The sequence below is a fragment of the Sceloporus occidentalis genome, unplaced genomic scaffold (genome assembly GCF_023333645.1).
Source record: "Sceloporus occidentalis isolate IW3139 unplaced genomic scaffold, rSceOcc1.0.p SCAF_3, whole genome shotgun sequence".
Classification (NCBI taxonomy): domain Eukaryota; kingdom Metazoa; phylum Chordata; class Lepidosauria; order Squamata; family Phrynosomatidae; genus Sceloporus; species Sceloporus occidentalis.
Window position 1 is genome coordinate 46,461,108 of NW_028316983.1, and position 19,932 is coordinate 46,481,039.

The 19,932-nt window shown below is 40.3% G+C and overlaps 1 protein-coding gene across 2 annotated transcripts in view; it reads left to right on the top strand.

Moving 5' to 3' along the window:
• The window catches only part of TMEM9 (transmembrane protein 9), a 29,829-nt gene extending 10,331 nt beyond the window's left edge, over positions 1–19,498 (top strand). For both annotated transcript variants that reach the window (XM_089514332.1, XM_089514333.1), the window contains exons 2-6: positions 5,882–5,983; positions 8,842–8,933; positions 11,275–11,383; positions 11,993–12,124; positions 13,850–19,498. In XM_089514332.1, coding sequence (XP_089370458.1) covers positions 5,918–5,983; positions 8,842–8,933; positions 11,275–11,383; positions 11,993–12,124; positions 13,850–13,999 — 549 coding nt within the window. In that variant the 5' untranslated portion in view covers positions 5,882–5,917 and the 3' untranslated portion in view covers positions 14,000–19,498. The remainder of the gene's footprint in view (positions 1–5,881; positions 5,984–8,841; positions 8,934–11,274; positions 11,384–11,992; positions 12,125–13,849) is intronic.
• The last annotated feature ends 434 nt before the right edge of the window (positions 19,499–19,932 follow it).

The following is a 19,932-nucleotide window of genomic DNA, read 5'->3' on the forward strand; positions in this document are numbered from 1 at the left end:
CTCTTTTCTCTCCAAAGACTGCTTTGGAGGCAGGCAGGAGGGCTTCTTTCCCTCCTCTGTCCCTCCAATTCTCTCTCTCTCTCTCTCTCACCCATTCCTCACAACTCCCTATGGCTGAAGCGACCCCGCCAAGTCCCCCACAAGGGTTTTTTTCACACATCTATCTATCTATCTATTTATATTATAATATATATTATTTATACAATATATAACGCGGGACCATGGACTGGCTTCCACTTTTACCCGCAACGTCCAAAAAGAGTTTGTGTGTGTGTGTATATGTATACATACATACATACAAGAGCAGTACATTTAACATTTGGATCATTCATGCAATTATAAGCAGAGTACAATTTGTCCAGTCAACGAAAATATTGTGCAATAGATCCAGATAAATGTGTGTATATATACATATATATTACCATGATTGTAATAGTAGTGAAATAGTGCAATATTGCAAGCTAATAAAATTAATTGAAAGAATTCCATATATAGTATTCACTTTGTCAACATTAATGTAAACTTAACAATAGTGGAATTTGATAAACTACAGAAAATACTTAATTATTCATCAATATATATTGCATACTCCGAAAAATGCAATAAAGGTAACCAACCTGTCTGTAGTCTCCAAGGTAGACAGCTCTACGGAGTAGAACCATCTCCATGCAAAGGAACACTTGAATAATCGCCTTGTACGCAATTGACTTGCCAACTCCAAAAAAAGTAGCAACTGTAGCATACGAGCCTTTATGGGCCAGGTACATGATGGCCATGGCTATTTGCTTTTCCACAGGGACTGCCTTACGCAGCCTTTTGTCTCTCCGGGTAAGATGAGGAGGCAGCTCCTTCACAAGCATATTAAAAATCGCGCGAGGCATTCTGAAATGTCGTTTCCACATCGCATCAGACCAGACAGTTCAGGCATAAACGTTCCAGTGAACATCAGTTTTGGGGTATATCCACCACCTTCTAGACATCGGCTGCATGCTCAACTGGGAATCTTGCGAGTAGAAACGAAGCATGCCATTAAGATCTTCCAGATATGCACTCATTTCTGCGTCATGCTCACCATTGTCAAACAGACACATCACTATTGTGCATTGCTCCATCAAGTTATGTATCAGCATGCTAATCACAGCAAAAATATGTTGAAGGTCGCCTCGAGGATCCATGGCTGTAGGCATTAAAGGAAGGAGTAGCACAAGAGGTAGGAGAACTGCTGCGGGGGGGGGGGGCTTTTAAAGGCAGAAGCGCTCATGACGTTTCACAGCTTAAGCGCCGCCTTATTGGTCCATTAAAAAAAAGGCGCCAAACAAAAGAGGAATTGATAACGGTCGGATAAATGGGAACGAAGATCAAACATACACCGGGTTATGTTACTCCGGGTTAATACTACGTCATTTGATTGACAGCCACAGAACTGGTTTATATGCTACTTCGACTTCTATATACATCGATCTATTTCTTAAATGGGAACGATCCGGAACATTAAAATCGGAACAAATGGATAAATGGGAACGAAGAAAAAAAATGAATCGGAACGCGGGGTAAATAGCGTGGTATTTTACACCAGATTTATCGAAATCGGTGTATTTAATCTCGATGTAAAAGTCAAGTGGGAACGACCCCTAGGTGCACTATAATAACAGCTCATGCATTCTTACCTGGAATGACCTGCAATGCCAGTCCTCCTCAAGACTTCATTTTGTACGCAAACTTAATATTCATCACTGCTATAGTATAAACGTTATTGGTGGTAAATGAGGCAGCAGATGGCCTTGAATAAAGGAGACATCATAGTCTTTTAGCTTTGTTCAGAGCAGGTTTTGCCTTTGTTTTTCTCTGAGTCTGAGAGTGCCAAGGTCATCCAGTGGGTTTTCATAGCCAAGCATGGATTTGAACCCTGATCTTGGCATAGTCCAGTGCTTAAACCACTACACCATGCTGGCTCTCAACTGAATTATACAATAATAATTGTCTATTAGTTAAACTGGATAGTTTCCACTACCTGGTAAAACTGTGGTTTCCTATTAGAAAACTGGCATTCTTCTCTTCTGTATCCATTTACTTTATTGTTTGTTGTATATATGCCCCAATGCATTCAATGAAGATACTGTACTAAGAGACACCTGGGACAGTTGTTTGCAGCCTGCAGGGTGTTTTGAAAGTGTTGGATTAGAGCAGCCTTTCTCAAATAGTGGGGCGGGCCCCCCGGGGGGGGGCGCAAGGCTCCGTAAAGGGGGGCGCGAGGCTCTGTTATGCAGAGGTGTACTTATAACATTTTTATAGACAAATGATACTATTTACAGTCGCGCGGGGGGCGTGAAATGTTTTCTTCTTCCTAGGGGGGCATGACAGAAAATAATTGAGAAGCACTGGATTAGAGGGAGATTCCTGGAGGGGGGATAGCCCCTTTTCTGGAAAAAAATGAAGACTGGTTCAATTAGATTCAGCCTCCTTTAGTAGAGTTCACAAGTGGAAGTGTTGAATCCCTTGGGTCTCTCAAAGAGTAGTTTGAGCAAAGTAAGACAAACAGGCAGTCTGAAAGTTTCATAGCTACACACCTGACTGATTACATTTAAAGGTACATGCAAACATATATACAAGCAGTGCCTAAATAATGCCTAACTACAGGAAATTTTCAAGAAGAAGAGCAGCTCAGCAGAGCCTGCACTCACTATCTTGAAGGTAGAGGGAGAGAGAGAGAGAGAAAGGAGGAGAGGGAGGAGTCTGTTGTTGTGTACCTTCAAGTCATTTCCAACTTGTAGTGATCCTAAGGCAAACCTATCATGCATTTTCTTGGCAAGTTTCTTCAGATGTGGTTTGCCATTGCCACCCCCTGAGGCTGAGAGAGTGTGTCTTGCCTAAGATCACCCAGTAGGTTTCCATGGCTAAGCCAGAATTCGAACCCAGCTCTCCAGAGTCATAGTCCAATGTTCAAACCACTACACCACACTGGCTTTTAGATCTTTTAATTTTTTAGGTGCTTGCAATGCAAACACACCTTGAAGGTTCTCTGGTCAGATGGTGTGGTTGCTTAGATACATCCCCAGAATGAGTGACTTAGCAAATGCGGAAAGTTCTAGAGACAGCATGTATAGGGTAGTGGCATGCAGGAAACCTTTACTGTCTAAAGCCCCCTTGCTCTAATGGCAAATGAGTAAAGTGGGTTAAAGAGGATGCTTGACTGAGAAATATTGTCCAGCAGAAAGAAATGCTAAGAATATTCTTCGCCGTACCTATGTCCAAAAGTGTAGCTGAAATACATTTTGGAAGGGAGTCATTTTAAAACTGGCGTTTGTTTGGGGCTGCGCTCATGCACACGCGCGCTCCAGCAAGCACCTTTCCTCTCCTCCCGGCCCTGGCAAAGCCAGGAGGAGCACAAGTGCCGCCCCTAAACCTTTTGAGGGGCCTGAGGGGGAGGAGCCAAAAAGCCCTGGAGGAGAGGGAGGGAGGGTCAGGAGGCTGCATCAGGCTGCATCCACACTCAAGAAATAACCAGGTTTGGCAGCGATTTAACTCTTTTGTGGCTCTTGGCTATGGAATTCTGGGAGTTAGAGTATGTCCTTCCAGCCTTGTTTTTTCTCATTTTTAAAAGAAAAATAAAATAAAATAAAATACACTTAGCTGGCCCCTTTTCAGCATATCAATGGGGATGCTTTGATTGAGAGTTCCTGCATGGCAGAATGGGGTTGGACTGGATGGCCATTCTTGGGGTCTCTTCCAACTCTAGGATTCTAGAATTAATTAATTAACCTAAGGAATCAATCTAAAGGTCTGGGCCTCTCTGCCCTCCTGCCTTGAAAGCAAAGTCCATTGGCAGACCTCTGAGTTTTACTTTGCAAGGAGTTTTTATTTTCCTTATTTTTGCCTTTTTAAAGGAGTTTCCCCCAAATTCTGCCAGAGGATGAATTGGGGCTGTGGAGTCCTATGGCAGGCCCCATCATCCAGCAGCACCACAGACTGCTGGGAACTGCAGTCTAATAAGGCTGCACACTGCAGAAATAATCCAGTTCAACACCACTTTAATGCTATGGAAAATCCTGGGATTTGTAGTATGTTGTGGCACCACAGCTCTCTGACAAAGAAGGCTAAATATCTCACAAAACTACAATACCCAGATATTGTTCTTGTTGTTGTTGTTGTTGTTGTTATTTTCTTATATCCCGCCTTTTTCCCAATATACAGACTCAAGGTGGTGATTTTCCATAGCATTAATCTATAGTATATCTTTCTACAATGTAGATGGACACCCCCATTACATAATTTGTTTGGGGATGCTTTGATGAGATTTCCTGCATGGCAGAATGGGGTTGGACTGGATGGCCCTTGGGGTCTTTTCCAACTCTATGATTCCATGATTCTATAGCACTCTGAGCCTACTGTGATTTTAATTGTTTTTAAATGTATAACGTTTTAAAGTTATAAAGTCTTATAATGCAAGCCATGCACTGATGGACTATTGCACAATAATTTTGTATTTATTGATTTTATATCCTGCCTTTCTCCCAAAATAGAATTCTCTTAAAGGGGTTTGTTTTTTATAAAAAGAAAGGAAGGTATAATGTCTTGGAATTTAAAATTATGACAGATAGATAGCTGATAGACAGACAGACAGACAGACAGACAGATGATAGATAGATAGATAGATAGATAGATAGATAGATAGATAGATAGATAGATAGACAGACAGACAGACGAGTCTTGGAATTAAAAATTGTGTGCATGTGTGTATGTAGTGTGTGTGTGTGTGTGTGTTGGAATTAAAAATCCCTCTTGGAAGTGGGAATGAAATGTTGTGTGGCTGCAGCCTGGGTTCTTAGCTCAGCTCAGAAGTTGGAATGCAGTGTCTCAAAGCATGAACACAGTGCTTCTGAGCATGAACAGAGTGGCTGCTGCTCATTGCTTGAACAGCTGCGCTTTGCTTTATCGAGCTGAATTTATCTGATGTAAACGCCTTCAGAGGAAGGACTCAGTTTGCATCTGCACTGAAAAAAATAATCCAGTTTGATGCCACTTTAGCTGCCTTGGCTCCATATTGTGGAATGCTGGGACTTGTAGTTTGTTGCTGCACCTGACAGAGATGGCCAAACAGCTCCTCAAAACTACAAATCCCAAGATTCCATAGCAGCACGGAGCCGTAACAGAAGTTCAAGTGGTGCCATTCTAATGTAAACGCTCGACCCCCTTTTTGTGTCTTGGGGGGCTCTTAGCCTCTCAAAATGGTGGCACTTAGTCTGGACCCCCCCTTCCCAAAATCCTGGCTACGTCCCTGTTGTTATTATTTAATAAAGTTAGTACAGGTTCAACTCCCTCTCCCCTTCTCTCAGGATAATTAACGATACATTTACATACATCCTTGTTGACAGAACAACCTTTGTCAGTGGAATAGGAAAGGGGATGATTCCTAGTCCTGGCTGAAGCATCCAACACACTCTCTTAATATGTCCACTGGATGATTTGTAGTGTTTGATTTTGGCTCTATAGTTTTCTGTAAATACTTGGGTCGATGAAGCTAAAACATGGAGAGATCTCTATGGTAAGCCATATTGTTTTTGTGTGAATTCAAGTCATTTCTAATTTATGGCAACCCTAAGGTGAACCTGTCATGGGGTTTTCTTGGCAAGATTTGTTCAGAGTGGATTTGCCTTTGTTTTCCTTTGAGGCTAAGAAAGAGTGACTCAACCAGGGTTACCCAGTGTGTTTCCATGGCTCAAATCACTGTACCACCCTGGCTTAGTAAACCATTACCATGAAGTAAAGAATATTTTGCTGCTATGAGGAAACAGAGGTTCATATTACAGAGTCACTTATATTTAAGAATGCTGAATCAAATTCTACAAAGCATTTGTTGATTCATTTTTTTCCTTTCTTCCAGACTTTTGTGATGTTCGTGCAGTGCATCTGAAAAACCATGAAATTCTTGTCCCTTGCAGCCATTGTTTGGTGTGTCCTGTTACCACCATCTGAATCCAGCAAGGTGAGGAAGGAAGAAAAGGGAGTGGAAGGAGAAAATATACTCAGTGCTAAACCTTGAGTGAGCACAATTTGCAGGTGTTGGAGTGAGCCTGAGCAAAATCCAGTCTTGCAAGTCCCTCTCCTACATTAAACCACAGGCTTATCTACACTCGCCAAAACTCTGAACCTACCATGTAGCCACCCCAGTCTGGTCACAAGACATACAACTCTTTCCACAGTGAAACCACTGCTTTGAGGCTTTAAACCAGATTTAATAAAGTTGAAGGTTGTTCCTGATTTAACTGGACTATCTAGAGTTTCAGATGTGTGGTCATTTGGATTGGACTGGATTCAGGGTAGTGGCAACTGTCACAGTTTTTTTAAAGCATCAATGCTACTTATTATTATTATTATTAACCTTTATTTATAAAGTGCTGTAAATTTACACAGTGCTGTACATACAATCTTTTTAATTGGACGGTTCCCTGCCCTCAGGCTTAAAATCTAAAAAGACACGACACAAAAGGAGAAGGGAAAGGTGGTGGGGAAGGGGCCTCTCTAGTAGGATAATACATATAAAATACATAGCAATACAGGAAATGATTCAATAAAACAGACAACAAAAGAACAACAAAAAGCAAGTGACAATTATGCAATGCCTGGGAACGCTTCTCTGAACAAGATGGTCTTCAGCTCCGTTTTGAAGCTGGTTAAAGAAGAGATGGCTCTTGCTTGTGGGGGAAGAAGGTTCCAGGAGTGAGGGGCAGCGAGTGAAAAGGGGCGAATCCAAGATGGGGCAGAGGAAATCCTGGGCTGGGACAGCAGACCTTGACTACCAGAACGGAGGGCCCTGGTGGGAAGGTGAGAAGAAATAAGGTCTGATAAGTACTTGCGACCTGCTCTAAGCCCAGCCATTTTTTTGCCAAAAAAAAGTTCATTTCTGCTTAGGTCCTGTGCTACCACCACTGTTGCAAGCACACACACACAGTGCTGTCAATGTGTCACTTGCCTGGCATCAGCAATGAGTATGGAGTTGATCGATCTGACACCAGGGCAAGCGACTTGTCAACAATGGGGATCTGAAGAGGTGCTTGGCTGGGACAACAGTGGTGGAGGCAGCAACCTGTGGAGAAGGGGAAGGCACAGCATGGAGCAAGATGTGGATAGAAAGATGGTACCAGATCACTTTTGCATCAGTACATGTGGTCGTAATGGGTTGAATTTGGAGCAGCTTCAGTGACTAGCTACCCCTGGTTTAAACTGGGAGCTCCATTTCACACAATGTAATGAGATAGGATTGTTTAAAAAAAAATCTGAAGCCTAAACTCCACCAGGCCATGTAAGAAGAAAATGGAACATGCAAAATGATGAATGAACTACTTCAGTGTCACCAGGGGCCAGTTTTCTGTGCCTGCAACACTCCAGGAGCTGCACAGTGAACCAAAACCAAAATCAGAAATGGCTGGAAATCCACTTGTGGATTTGAAAAGTGTGTGCATGCAGGGGAGAGGCCTTTACCCTTTTTAAAAGATGAGCTGCTGCTTCTAGCCATTTCCCTTGGAGGAGCAGTTGAGGGTTATAGAAACACCATTGGGGACTACATGACATCCCAGGGCTGCATTTTGCCTAGCCCTCTGCTACACCATGGTTTACCACTGCTTGCAAACCAGTTCAGTACACATGAGAAAGAAAACTGTCTCTCAGTAGTGTTACTAGGGTTGCCATAACCCAGTGCAGTAACTCATGGTGTCACCTCATATTGACCTCCTCCCATACACCGTACAGAATCCTTAGTAATGTTTTTGTACTGATGTTACTTATAATCATAATTCCTTTATATCACTGAATTCAATGTCAATAGTTGTGATACAAACAACTAGCAAAACAAAACTATACATTTTAATTACAATATCATAGAATAATAAAATCCTAGTTGGAAGAGACCACAAGGGCCATCCAGTCCAACTCCCTGCCATGTCATTATCATATACATGGTCCAAATGTATTTACAGTTGCATAGTTTCATGTGGGTAAAGTGAAAGTTTAATAAAATGTGATGTTTTTTAAAGAAAATTTTAAATGAATAATTTAAAAAATAAGCCCTGAGGCTTCTCCTTTCTCCACCCACAATGTCTTCTCTTCCTCTGAGTTCCAGAGTTTTAAAGGGAAGCAGGCGAGCACCATAGCCCATTTCTGCCTAAAGGCAGACATTTGAAAAGTAGGGTGTCACCCAGTGTGGCCCGCACCTCCTTAGTGACATGTCTGCTGGCTTTGTGACCAGACAAAGTTAATGCTTTTGAATGGTCTTCAGTAGCTCAGCACCTTTATTTAAATATGGGACAAAAGCATGCTTCACCTTTTCAGGTGGATTGTGCCTTTGCTATTTAAAGTTAGGAGTTGATAGGTATATGGTGGATTATAAAGGAGCTATTCTCTCTGCTATAAAGGTGCCCTGCCATTTGAAAGCTTACACCTATGTTAATCAATGTAACATGAGATGTTGCCTTGCCCATTTTATATGTTAGCTAGATTACTGCCTATGTATAAGTAAGGCTGTACACTTACTTGGGAGTAAGCCACACTGAGAGTTCAATGGCACTCATTTCTGAGCTGATATGTATAGAGGATCAAGTGGTAAGATACATTTTTTTCTTGCTTATGCACTATTTGGTATTCTGGATAACAGCAAAGAGCATCATTTTGCCATAATTTTCCTTGATTGGAAATACCTCCTAGCTGGCTATTAGATTGGTTAACATTATTATATAAAGAGCAATTAAAAGGGGAGAAAGTGTGCTAATTGATCCAATTGATGGTGATGGGAACAACAATTTACTGAATTGTCTTTATTCCATTTGTATTCTATTTTTTTTTCTCTAGGCCTTTGAGGACATCCGCTGCAAGTGTGTCTGCCCCCCATACAGGAATATCAGTGGGCAGATTTACAAAAAGAATGTGTCTCAGAAAGACTGGTGAGTTGACTGTCTGTCGTTTTACAACCTTTAAGCTCACAGCAAGCACTTTTGCAAACCATAAACCATAAATGAAAAATCTGTGGCCCTCCAGATGTTGTTGAACTCAAACTTCCACTAAGTTCTTGAAGCAGGATAAGGGATAATGAGAGTTGTAGTACAACAGCACCTGGAGGGCCAGAAATTTCCCATCTCTTCTGCAACCCTAGTTCCATATTGCAACCTTTCTTGGAACCATGTTTGTATCTACACCATTCTAGAAAGCCAGGCATTTTGGCTCTACCCTCCTGATTCTGGAGGTGAAATTATGGCTTGTTGGGGGAAAGAACTTAAAACCACTGAAATGCCAATGTCATCATGTAAAATATCACAAAAATAGCAGACAAAATGAACTTTGTCATTTATGTGTTGAGACTGAGTATATATTATAGCAGCTTCATTTATATACTTCTTCATACTGCCTAAGCAGTCTCTAAGAAGTTTACAATTGTAAGCTAATTTCCTCCAACAAGCTGGGTACTCATTTTAGTGACCTCAGAAGAATGCAGGCCTGAGTCGAGCCTGAGCCCTTGGCTAGTCTTGAACTCACAACCTTACAGTTTGTGAGTAAGTGGCTGCAGTAGAGGCATTTTACCACTGCGCCAGCAGATCTCTACAGTAACTTTGCAGGAGACATAAAAACATTTTGTTTTTCATATTAATAAACATCAGCATTGGACAGAAAGTAAGCAATCCATTAGTAAGCTATACTAAGGTCTAATAAAAAGGAAAACCTCACTGTAATTCTGATCCAGCTGTAAAGTACTTGTTAGAGATACTGTCTTCTATCCCTTCTAATTTTAAAAATGGCTCAGCATTGTGCCTGTGCTTCAGAGCAATCCTTAACTAAGACCACAATCTTCCTCAGCCAGTTATAAAATGCCAGAGAGAAATGTAGGGAGGGCATAGTCAGTGGAATACACGACTAGATGGTTTCTGGACTGGGGGGCTTCCATTTTAAAATGTTCTTTTATGATGTATTTGTTCATTTTGTGTGCCTTCTGTACATAGCTTTTCTCAAGAGATGGCCAAGTGTCTATTTCCATTTAGTATTTTGTGGAATATCTGCAGTTACATTCCATTGTTGGGAGGGGGCATACATAGGAGAGTGTTCTTCTAATGTGCTTTGGCAGTAAATGATTTAGGATGTAATCATCAGTTCTTCATAAATGGTCTAATCTGCCCCATATGCAACTACTGGATCAATCAAACACTCTGTGTAAGAATTTTAGCCAATGCCATTCTTGAATTTGGTTTTTACATTAATCAAATATCTCATTTCTCTTGCTGCACATGCAGCTGATACAGATATCCTCTCTTCCCCACATGACAAAAAATTGAGGTGTATGGACAAGCTCTATTATATTGCTAATATATAGTTAGGAAAATTGAAAAAAAACAGTATTCATGTTTATATTTCTATTGCTTTGCCTTGTTTCTTTATTTTGCAATCTTTCATCATTTTTTTAAAAAGTATGTTTGCCAATGTAATTGGCAAAATAAATAAACAAATAAAGCTTTTAAAAATAAAATATATTATCCAGGTACTTTGTAAGCTCTGCATGGTCAAGCTTAGATGGTAAAGTCTTAGCTTAATAAACTAAAATATATTTGAGCCTTTTGCACATCTCATTTTTTTCTCCCCTCCTGTCATTTGTGGCACACAGCAGTTAAACCCAGGAATTTCTAGCCATAATCCCATCTTTCATGTGAAACATTAAATCAGCTCCAAACCTTGGTTAAGAGTTTGTTTTGACTCTAGGAAACGTTTGACTCTTCCATATTGGTCTAAAAAAGCATGGGGTCCTAGAGTTTTCCTGATTGTTGCCACCAGAGCTGTTGGTAGTGATTTCTTGGATTTATATTAGGGTTCTTCCAAAGGGGTTTTCATCAGAGGTGTCACTTCCAGGTCTACTTTCTGAAGCTTGTGAAGGATGTCGAAAAGGGGGTGTCTGAATGGGAAAAAGGGCTCATCTTATTTCTTTCTTAATAGGCTTGGCTTATTAAGACCATGTATGATTGATGGTTGCAGTCAGTGGGTCCAGCTGAACATTATACAATATGCTCCACATCCTCTGGAGTAGATACCTTATACCAATTTCCCCCATCTGAGTACCTTCTCTATATGTTAGACCAGAACTCTCATCATATCGAGCCAATATGGTGATGCTGGCTGGGGATGATAATGTTTTTAATCTAACATATCTCAAAGTCATCCAGTTGAAGAAGGCAACCATATAATATATAGTATAGATGTTCTTTGGTCATGTCCACTATTTATACTTGCTTCTTTCCATTGCAGCAACTGCCTTCATGTGGTGGAACCTATGCCAGTGCCAGGTCATGATGTTGAGGCATACTGCCTGCTGTGTGAGTGCAAGTATGAAGAGCGAAGCACCACTACAATCAAGGTACCAGATAAACCCACCCCTATATTTTGTACCCATCAACGTGCAAGACAAGTCCATGACAGAAACAGTACAAACAGACTATTTTGCATATCAGAGGGTCTAGTTTCATGTTTCTCACATAGTTGTAGCTAACCTATCATGACAAATTTACTTTTTGAACTGTTATTCCCAGAATTCCCTATCCAGCTTGCCTAAGTGATTCTAAAAGTTTTTCTGAGAACAACTTTACTCTGAGCTAGAGAGAAGTGCAGGATTGTAGCTATAGAGAGAGGAGCAAAATGAGGGCATTACCCTTCCAAAATAACAATTCTGCCCCAAATGAAATTTTCCTTCACTTCCCAAGTTTCTAGCATTTCAATAATGTAAAATTTCAGTTGAACATTTTGAAACAAGTTTAAGCACTTTTCCCTCACAACATCCCTATGGCATAGATCAGGATAAGAGAGTCCATGATCACTACATCAATTTCAGGGATTCATAAGGACTAGAACCTGGATCTCTTAAGTTTCAGATTAACACAAATCACAACACCACACACTCACATAGTTTTTATGTGGTGGTGATTCTGCTGGAAATGATGGATCACCTTTTGCTTCTTTCATCATGCAGTTCATCATCATAATTTACCTCTCAGTCATTGGAGCCCTCCTGCTCTATATGGTCTTTCTAATGGTGGTTGACCCTCTCATCCGCAAGCCTAGTGCTTATGCCCAACCACTGCACAATGAAGAAGAGAGTGAGGTAAGTCTAATGTTCCATAAGATTGGTTCCTCTTTTTTTAATCATACATGATGACACATAAAAACAGAATCTGGATTCTGCAATATTTGGTTCCCATTTGTAGACTACGCTAATCACATCATCAGCATAGTGTCTCCTCCCAGAGCACATCTCAATGGAGTGATGTTATTACTGAATAATTTCTTTCTCTCTGAGTTCACTGTTGGATTTATATCTCTCTCCTGCTGTTGTTGTTAGTAACTACCTTCAATTTGACTTTGACTAATAGCAACCCTGTGGATGAGACATCTCCAAGACCCTCTGTTCTCTGCTTTTCTGTTCCGGTACTGCAGGCTCAGGCCTGTGGTCTCTCTGACTGAGTCTAATAATCTAATGTGTGGTCTTTCTCTTTCTACTGTCTTTCACCTTTCCTAATATTTTTTGTAATAATTCATTTTTTCTTATGATGTGGCCAGAGTACAACAGCCTTACTTTAGTCATCTTGGCTTCCAGAGAAAGTTCAGGCCTGATCTGCTCTAGAACCCATTTATTTGTCTTCTTGGACATCCATGGGATTCCCAGTGCTTTTCTCTAGTACCACATCTCAAATGAGTTTATTTTCTTCCTATTGGCTTTTTTCACTGTCCAGCTCTCAATGGCTTGGACGATCCTCACTTTAGTGTTCAGAATTATGTCTTTACCACTGTATTATCTTGTCCATTTCTTTCATAGCTGTCCTAGTCTTCTTCTGATTTCTTAATTGTAGTCCCTATACAGACAGTTAGGGTGCAGTGTCCGCATGCTGGATGCCCTAACCCTGCTCCAGGGTGCCATTTTGGCGCGCATCAGTCTGCACAGCATGCAGCATCATGATGCTCCTCCGGTGCTGCATCCACATGATGCAGCACTGAAGGGGCATCATAAAGCTGTCCCGCCATGGGTATGGCGCCACTTAGAGGGTGCAAAAAGGATCTGCTGAATCGGGGCCACAGCATGAGGTTGCCGTGGCCCTGATCCATCCAGTAAAGGAGCGGCTGCAGACTGCCCCTTTGGGGTGGTCTGTATAGCCCCTGTATTCTCCATTCTGATCCTGTCCTGCTGTGAAAGGTTTATTAATTTATTACTTGGGAAGTTTTATGTTATGCATAGAAGATGTAATTTTTAAAAAGGTGTGTTCCTCTTGACAATGAACTGATTGTGGGGAAATGAAGGATGAGGCATACCAATTCTGTTCCATTAAAAGGCATTGTGATAGGTCAGTGGGACAGAGGTGCCCTGTTTTTATCTCAGGTGGTAAATGCAGTTCCCTGTCAATGCAGAACCAGAAACTCACTGACAACATGGTTTGTATACTTAACTCCACTATGAACAAAACCCAAACACACACACACACACAGAGTGAATAATAAGACTTTGATACCCAAGTTTGGGAACCATTGCTTTAGAAGATATTGATGGAGTGATAGACATTCATTTGGCTTATGGTAAATTATGTGAATGTTATTATCACTGAGGGGGAAAATACTACCAAAAGACTTTCACAGTCATTTTTAAAAAGTTATATATTCACATTGTAAGACATTATTTACTTTTACATTATTTACTTTTAATATCTGCAAGTTGCTTGTTCATTTATTTGCACATGTATTCTGTTTCAAGCATCCTTTCATATTTCATTGTGTTCTAATGTGAAGTGTTACTGCCATGTAGGTGAAACATTTGAGCTTTTTTCTTTTGGTGTTTCAGGACACGCATTCCTTGGCAGCTGTACGCCCTTCAGTCAGCAACAGGGCAAATACTGTGTTGGAGAGAGTGGAAGGAGCCCAAGAGCGATGGAAGCGCCAGGTGCAGGAGCAGCGGAAGACTGTATTCGATCGCCACAAGATGCTGAGCTAGATCTCATGGAGAATTTGCAGGATTTGAGCAGCAGCTGCTGGTTAGCTAGACAGATGATTTCTCTTAGCCAATACAAACCCCAACACCTGTAGTTTTAATATTTTGCACCCATTCTTTGTTTCTTGTTTTATGTCCCTTATGTCTCCCCAGCTCAGGAGCACACATGACATTGAAGCAAGTTGCTGGCTGCGATTTTCAAACAGTTTGAACTTTTAACACAGAAACATTCCTGTCCCCCAATATTTGCTCCACAGTCTAAAACTGTGAATGTGAATCCCCCAGTATTTGCTGCACAGTCTGAAACTGCTGCTTGATTTATTTGTGATCTGTGGAAGCTGGAAAGACTAACTTTTAGCTGCAATATACCTGTTTGAATCCAGATCTTATAAGTAGCAGCAAATTTTGCTCAGTCCTATAATCTGCCAGGCACACCCCTAATTTTAACAGTGAAAACCAGAACACCTAAGGTTTTGTTGCTTTTGCTTTATAACTGTTGATTTTCCTCTAGCTGGAGTTGTATTATTTATGCATCTGGAATTGGCAATAGACATTCCTGTGGAGTCACTTTGCATTAAGCCTCCTGTGTGAACCTTCATTCCTGTAACAATGGTCAATTCAAAAAACTTAGAAAGAAGTGGTCTGTTCTCACATGGAAAAGTCTGATTTGGGAATCCAGCACAGGTCATTCTCATAAGCCCTCATAAGTAATTTCTTCAGGGATTTTTTCAGGTTAGCTAACTGTGCACCAAAGAAATGCAAAGAAGTGAGTCCCCTGGTTCAGGTGTAATGTTAGACTTAACATGATATTATTCTGTCTGACAGCTGCTCGCATGACCATACTGTGCAAGAAAAATGGTCAGTTTGCACATGTAGCTCTGGTTCACTATTTCTTTTTTTAAAAACTGATCTCTGGTTATAAAAGGCCTCTTTTTAAAAAGGAAAATAATTATAAATGTACATTTTTAATTTGTCTTTTGTGATGCCAGTACAAATCTGGATATTCCTTCACAGAGATAATCAAATCTGCAGTAGCTATATTATTTATAGTCATAGAATGATAGAATCTTCAAGTTGGAAGGGACCACAAGGGCCATCTAATGCAAAGCCCTGCCAGGCAGTAATATACAACTAAAGCAACCCTGAAAGTTGCCCATCCAACTACTGTTTAAACACCTCCAAAGATGGAGAGAGTCTACCATATTTCAAGGCAATCTATTCCACTGTCAGATAGTTCTTACAATAAAATGACTTCTTTCTAATATTTAGGTGGAATTTCTAATGTTTAAGTTGAATAGCGTGGCTCAAGTTGACTGTCAAGCTATTTTGATTGGGCAGCTAGCTTTCATTATTTTAATTTGACTGGGCAATAAGTTGTCTCAGTGGCCATGCTTGGTGGAAAAAGGCTTTGAAGTTATCCAAAAGCAACTGCCTATCTCTGGCCACATCACACAATTGGAATCCCATGCTCATTAGGATGATTGGGACATCTGTACAGAATCACATTCCCGATCACAGGCATACCTGTTTGTTTTTCTCAAACCCAGTGTGGTTTGCCCAGCTACTTTGTGCCACTGGTAAAGATAGGGTTACCAGGCAGAATAGAGGATATGCTCTTGTAATTTTCATCCTGAATAGATTGAGAAGCAGAACAAAAGCAGCTATCTTTCCTTCTCTTTCAAACTCAGACTTTCAATTGTAGCCATTCACTCTCAACACAGCTTTTGCTTCCCCAATGGAGAGCAGTGCCAGGGCAGGAGAGAATGTGGTGGCACCAGCAACACGAACAGAACTTGATGCTTCTCTGCCCCACATCTGCTCTCCACCAGAGAGGCAAGAATCTTGTTGTGAGAAAACAACTGCAGCTGAGAGTTCAAGTTTGAAAGGTAAGGGAAGTTTGGAAAGGCAAGGGAAGCTTTCTCCATCTTGACAGAATGTGGCTGTATCTCATCTTTCTTCTGAGGGCTTTATCACACATGGCTTTTAAACCACAATTCCCACGGAAAGGAAGTGACATCAGTGATGCTGATTGCATGACACCATTTCCCTCCTGTAGCTGCCCTGTCCCCTAGGTGTCTCTTTTCATTCATGGGGGAAACCCATGAATGAATTGCCAATTGCACAATGCCATTGGTGTGAAAGGTAATTCCTGGGACATTCGCACAACTGGAGTCATGTGGTGTCACGGTCACTTCCTCCCCCCTTTTCCCCCTCCTGACTTTTTTTTAAATGTGTTTTTCACATAATTTTGGAGCTCTGAAGCTTCAAAATTAAAAAAAAAAAAACTTTAAAAAGCTTGAATTGGGACTGCAGAGCTCTGTAATTGTGCAAAAACATTGGGAAAAAACAGAAAAAAACCTAAAGGAATGCTGGGTAAGACATAAGGGATGCAGGTCAGGGAGTGCAATGCTGGCAGCAACCCCAGTTGCATGAATTGAAGAAGTGTGGTGGTGGCTGCTCCAAAACCAGTGTTTTGCCATTTTATTTTAATGTGCAAGATTGTGGCAGGAAAGGAGCTGGTGTGATAATGCCCTGGATCTAATTACTCAGTCAGTTAAAGTTACAAGAATCCCATTTTGTATTCAACCTGGCAACCCTAGGTAAAGGAGCAGTGCATTTCTGAAATGTAATCTAGTAATGGTTTATCCAACAAACAAGTCAATAGCAAAAGTTCTTTAAGGATGGCCTGTATTCCTCCTGCATGAGAAAATATTTATGTATTAAATGATCTCTCATTATTTATTTTCCTAAAGGGATCTCTGGCAGATTAGGCCAGTCCTTGTTACTATGCAGTATCTTTTCATTAAACAATGAAACTGGTGTGTTAGCTCTTGGTAATGTCTTTTCATCTCTAGATACTCTTCAGTCCAAAAAGTAACAAAACTTTTTCAAAAACTTTTGGAAAATATGGCAAAGGAAGGCTAGAAAGAAATATGAATGTATTCTAAAATATATATAGTCTTCTAGCCAAGTTGTTGCTAAACACTGATATATAAGGAAACCATTGTCACATTTTAAATGGAAGGGCAAGGCAATGTGGTGCATTTCATTCATTTGGATAAAAGTCACTCTTTTATTAATATATTCAAAGTGGTATATGAAGAAAAAACATGGAGCCCATGTTGGGAGAAAGGTGGGATATTAAATAAATAAAACAATAACTGCAAAAATAATACTATAGAAGTTTTTACATTCTAACTAAAGTGATTGAAAGGGTCTAAGAGAATTTGAGAGGGAAAAGTTGGATCTAGATATTTGAATGTATCCATTTCACCCATAATTCAAGTAATCTTTCTCGCATCTTCTGCCCTCAAGGAAAACAAATGAAGATGAAATGAAGATCTTCCTATAGATTATGTTCTGCCTATTTTATTGGGATGGCTGTCCGCAGCTACGTTACATTGAGCTGATTCAGCAGCTCCCCCATGTGGATTCTGTTTTAAATTTGCAGAAATAATGGTTTCCCATAGCCAGGAAGGCATTTCCATCTTTTAAGCCAATCCATTTGCTTGTGTAAATTAAATCTCTGGCAAATCAAAGTGATGTTCAGTGGTTATAGATCATACCTGAAAATGCAACACCTTTCCATTTACACAAGGTCATGCTGCTTGTCTTAGTTGCTTCATCTGGACAAGTAACAGTACAGTTAGAACATGGGAAGGATATGAATTCACCTCATTGAGTTCCAAACAGAATCACACCAGTTGGGAGAGATTCAGCATTTGTCTGAAGTAATGCTCTGAATCAGTCTGGACTGAATTTGTCTTTCCAAAGCTTCAAAAGAAGTTTGGGAGGACAGAGACCCAGATAGAGTTTTACCACAAAATGATGCATCCCTCTTCCATACAACAGCAGAGATAGGAGCAGCATGATTTTTGAGGTTTCTTTCTTATATCTATGATGTATGCTATCATATATAAAATGAACAAAAAAAAATGGTGGGGTGGGAGGAAGAAATAACGTAACCAAAAACCCCACCCCTCTGTAAAGATACACACACACAAGCATTTGAAAAGCCCTACACAAATCCTGAAATTCTGCTTCCTTAACTAGGATACCTCTATGAGTTCATACAAACTGTCCACACACACAAAGATAACATTAGGCAAATCTTTTTTAAAAAAATCTTTGATTTCAAACCTTTCGCATGCCAAAAATAAAAACCCAAAACTTTACAATTTATGAAGCTTCATCACTCCAGAATGGGGAAATATAACTGAAAATTAAACTTTCTACCAAGAATTTAAAAGTTTATGGGTGTTTAAAAAAAACAAAAAGGTAAAGAGCATTTTGTACACAGAAAACTACCAATTTGGCAGGCTACATCCATTAGAAAGTGCAACGGTAGCTGTTAATTTCTCCCACTTCTCTATTTTAAAAGCCATGCATTGACTTCTTTATTAAACAAACAGGGCGAAACTCAAAGTTTAGTGCTCCCTAAAGAAGCTTCTGATATAAGTCCAGAGAACCCCAGAGAATTACAGAAATATCATAGGCTCCCAACACAGGAATTTACAATTAAACCTTTGGAAATCAAAGTTTTTGTTCTTTTTATCCTGTGTTGTTGTTATGTACCTTCAAGCCAACTCTGGCTTACGGCAACCCTATCACAGGCCTTTCTTAGCAAGTTTTAATGTCATCTAAGGTTTTCCATGGTGATAGAATTCAAAGACAGGGAAAATTATCAGATGGGGTAGGGGGAAATTGGAGAAGAAAAAGGCATACTCCTGGCAAAGTTGCATGATCGTGTTGTGCTTATCCAGGTCTTAATCCATGAAGATCCAGGAATGCTCCCCATTCCTGGGACTTCCCCATGAATATTTTGTTGCTGGAGGATTCCTGGATCTTCATGGGTTAAGTAACAAGTTCTGGATAAGCATGATGTGTCTGAAAATCTTCAATGTGATCACGTGACATTGCCAAGAGTATGTCTTTTACTCCTGGCTCCCCCCTCCCCCAATCTGATAATCTTCATAGCTATGTTAATGTGGCAAGTCAGTATGCAAAGGGGTCTTGTAGCATTTTCTAGACTTTCTTCTAAGGAAATACTGAACTGCACTGTTACAGTGTTAATATTCTAATTTAATTTCTATGGCTACCTCTTGTGGAATCTTGGCATCTGCAGTATAAAGAGGGGCATTAGCTCTTAAGCCTCACTAAAGTACAAATCCCAGAATGCCATGGGAAGCAGCCATAGCAGTACAAGTGGAATAATGGCACTACAACAGAATAGTGCTGCTGAAAAAGAACCTTGCTCAGGGTCACCCAATGCATTTCCATGGCTGAGCAGGAATTCAAACCCCAGGCCCAGAATGCTAGTCCAACACTCAAACCACTATACAATTCTAGTTATCCTTTATCCTATAGAGACAGAAAATTAGTCACAAAAATAAGATGCTACCCATTATAACCAACACAAGCATTAATACTAATTCCATGTAGCACCACATAATTTTCTGAATAAAATGCCCTAAAATTTATATTTCCTCCAGGTTTTTTTGTTTGTTTGTTTGTTTGTTTGTTTGTTTTTTTTGGCATTCCCACTTATGGACTGTCCTAGTTTTAAGGATAGTTGGAAGAGAGGAGGAAAGGAATAAGAGCTCTTCTTGAAAACTGATACCAGTATCTGCATGATTTCCCTCTCCCTCCCCCACTTCTCTCTCTTTTTTCTCAACCTCTGCCCTTCTCAACATACATATAAAAAAATCCCACCATTTGTAAAACATGAAGCTTTTCAAAACTCACATCTGTTTCAAAGGACTAAACTGTTCAGGTTGCTTGAGCAGGCCCAATTCTTCTTGGTGTTTGAAGTCTACCCCTACACATACACATTTCACAATAAATAATGATCACCCTATTGGATGGTGAAAGGCTTAATTAGGCATCTTATGATGTGGAAGGGATCAAGGATAATGAAATTATAAAAGAGTAGTGAT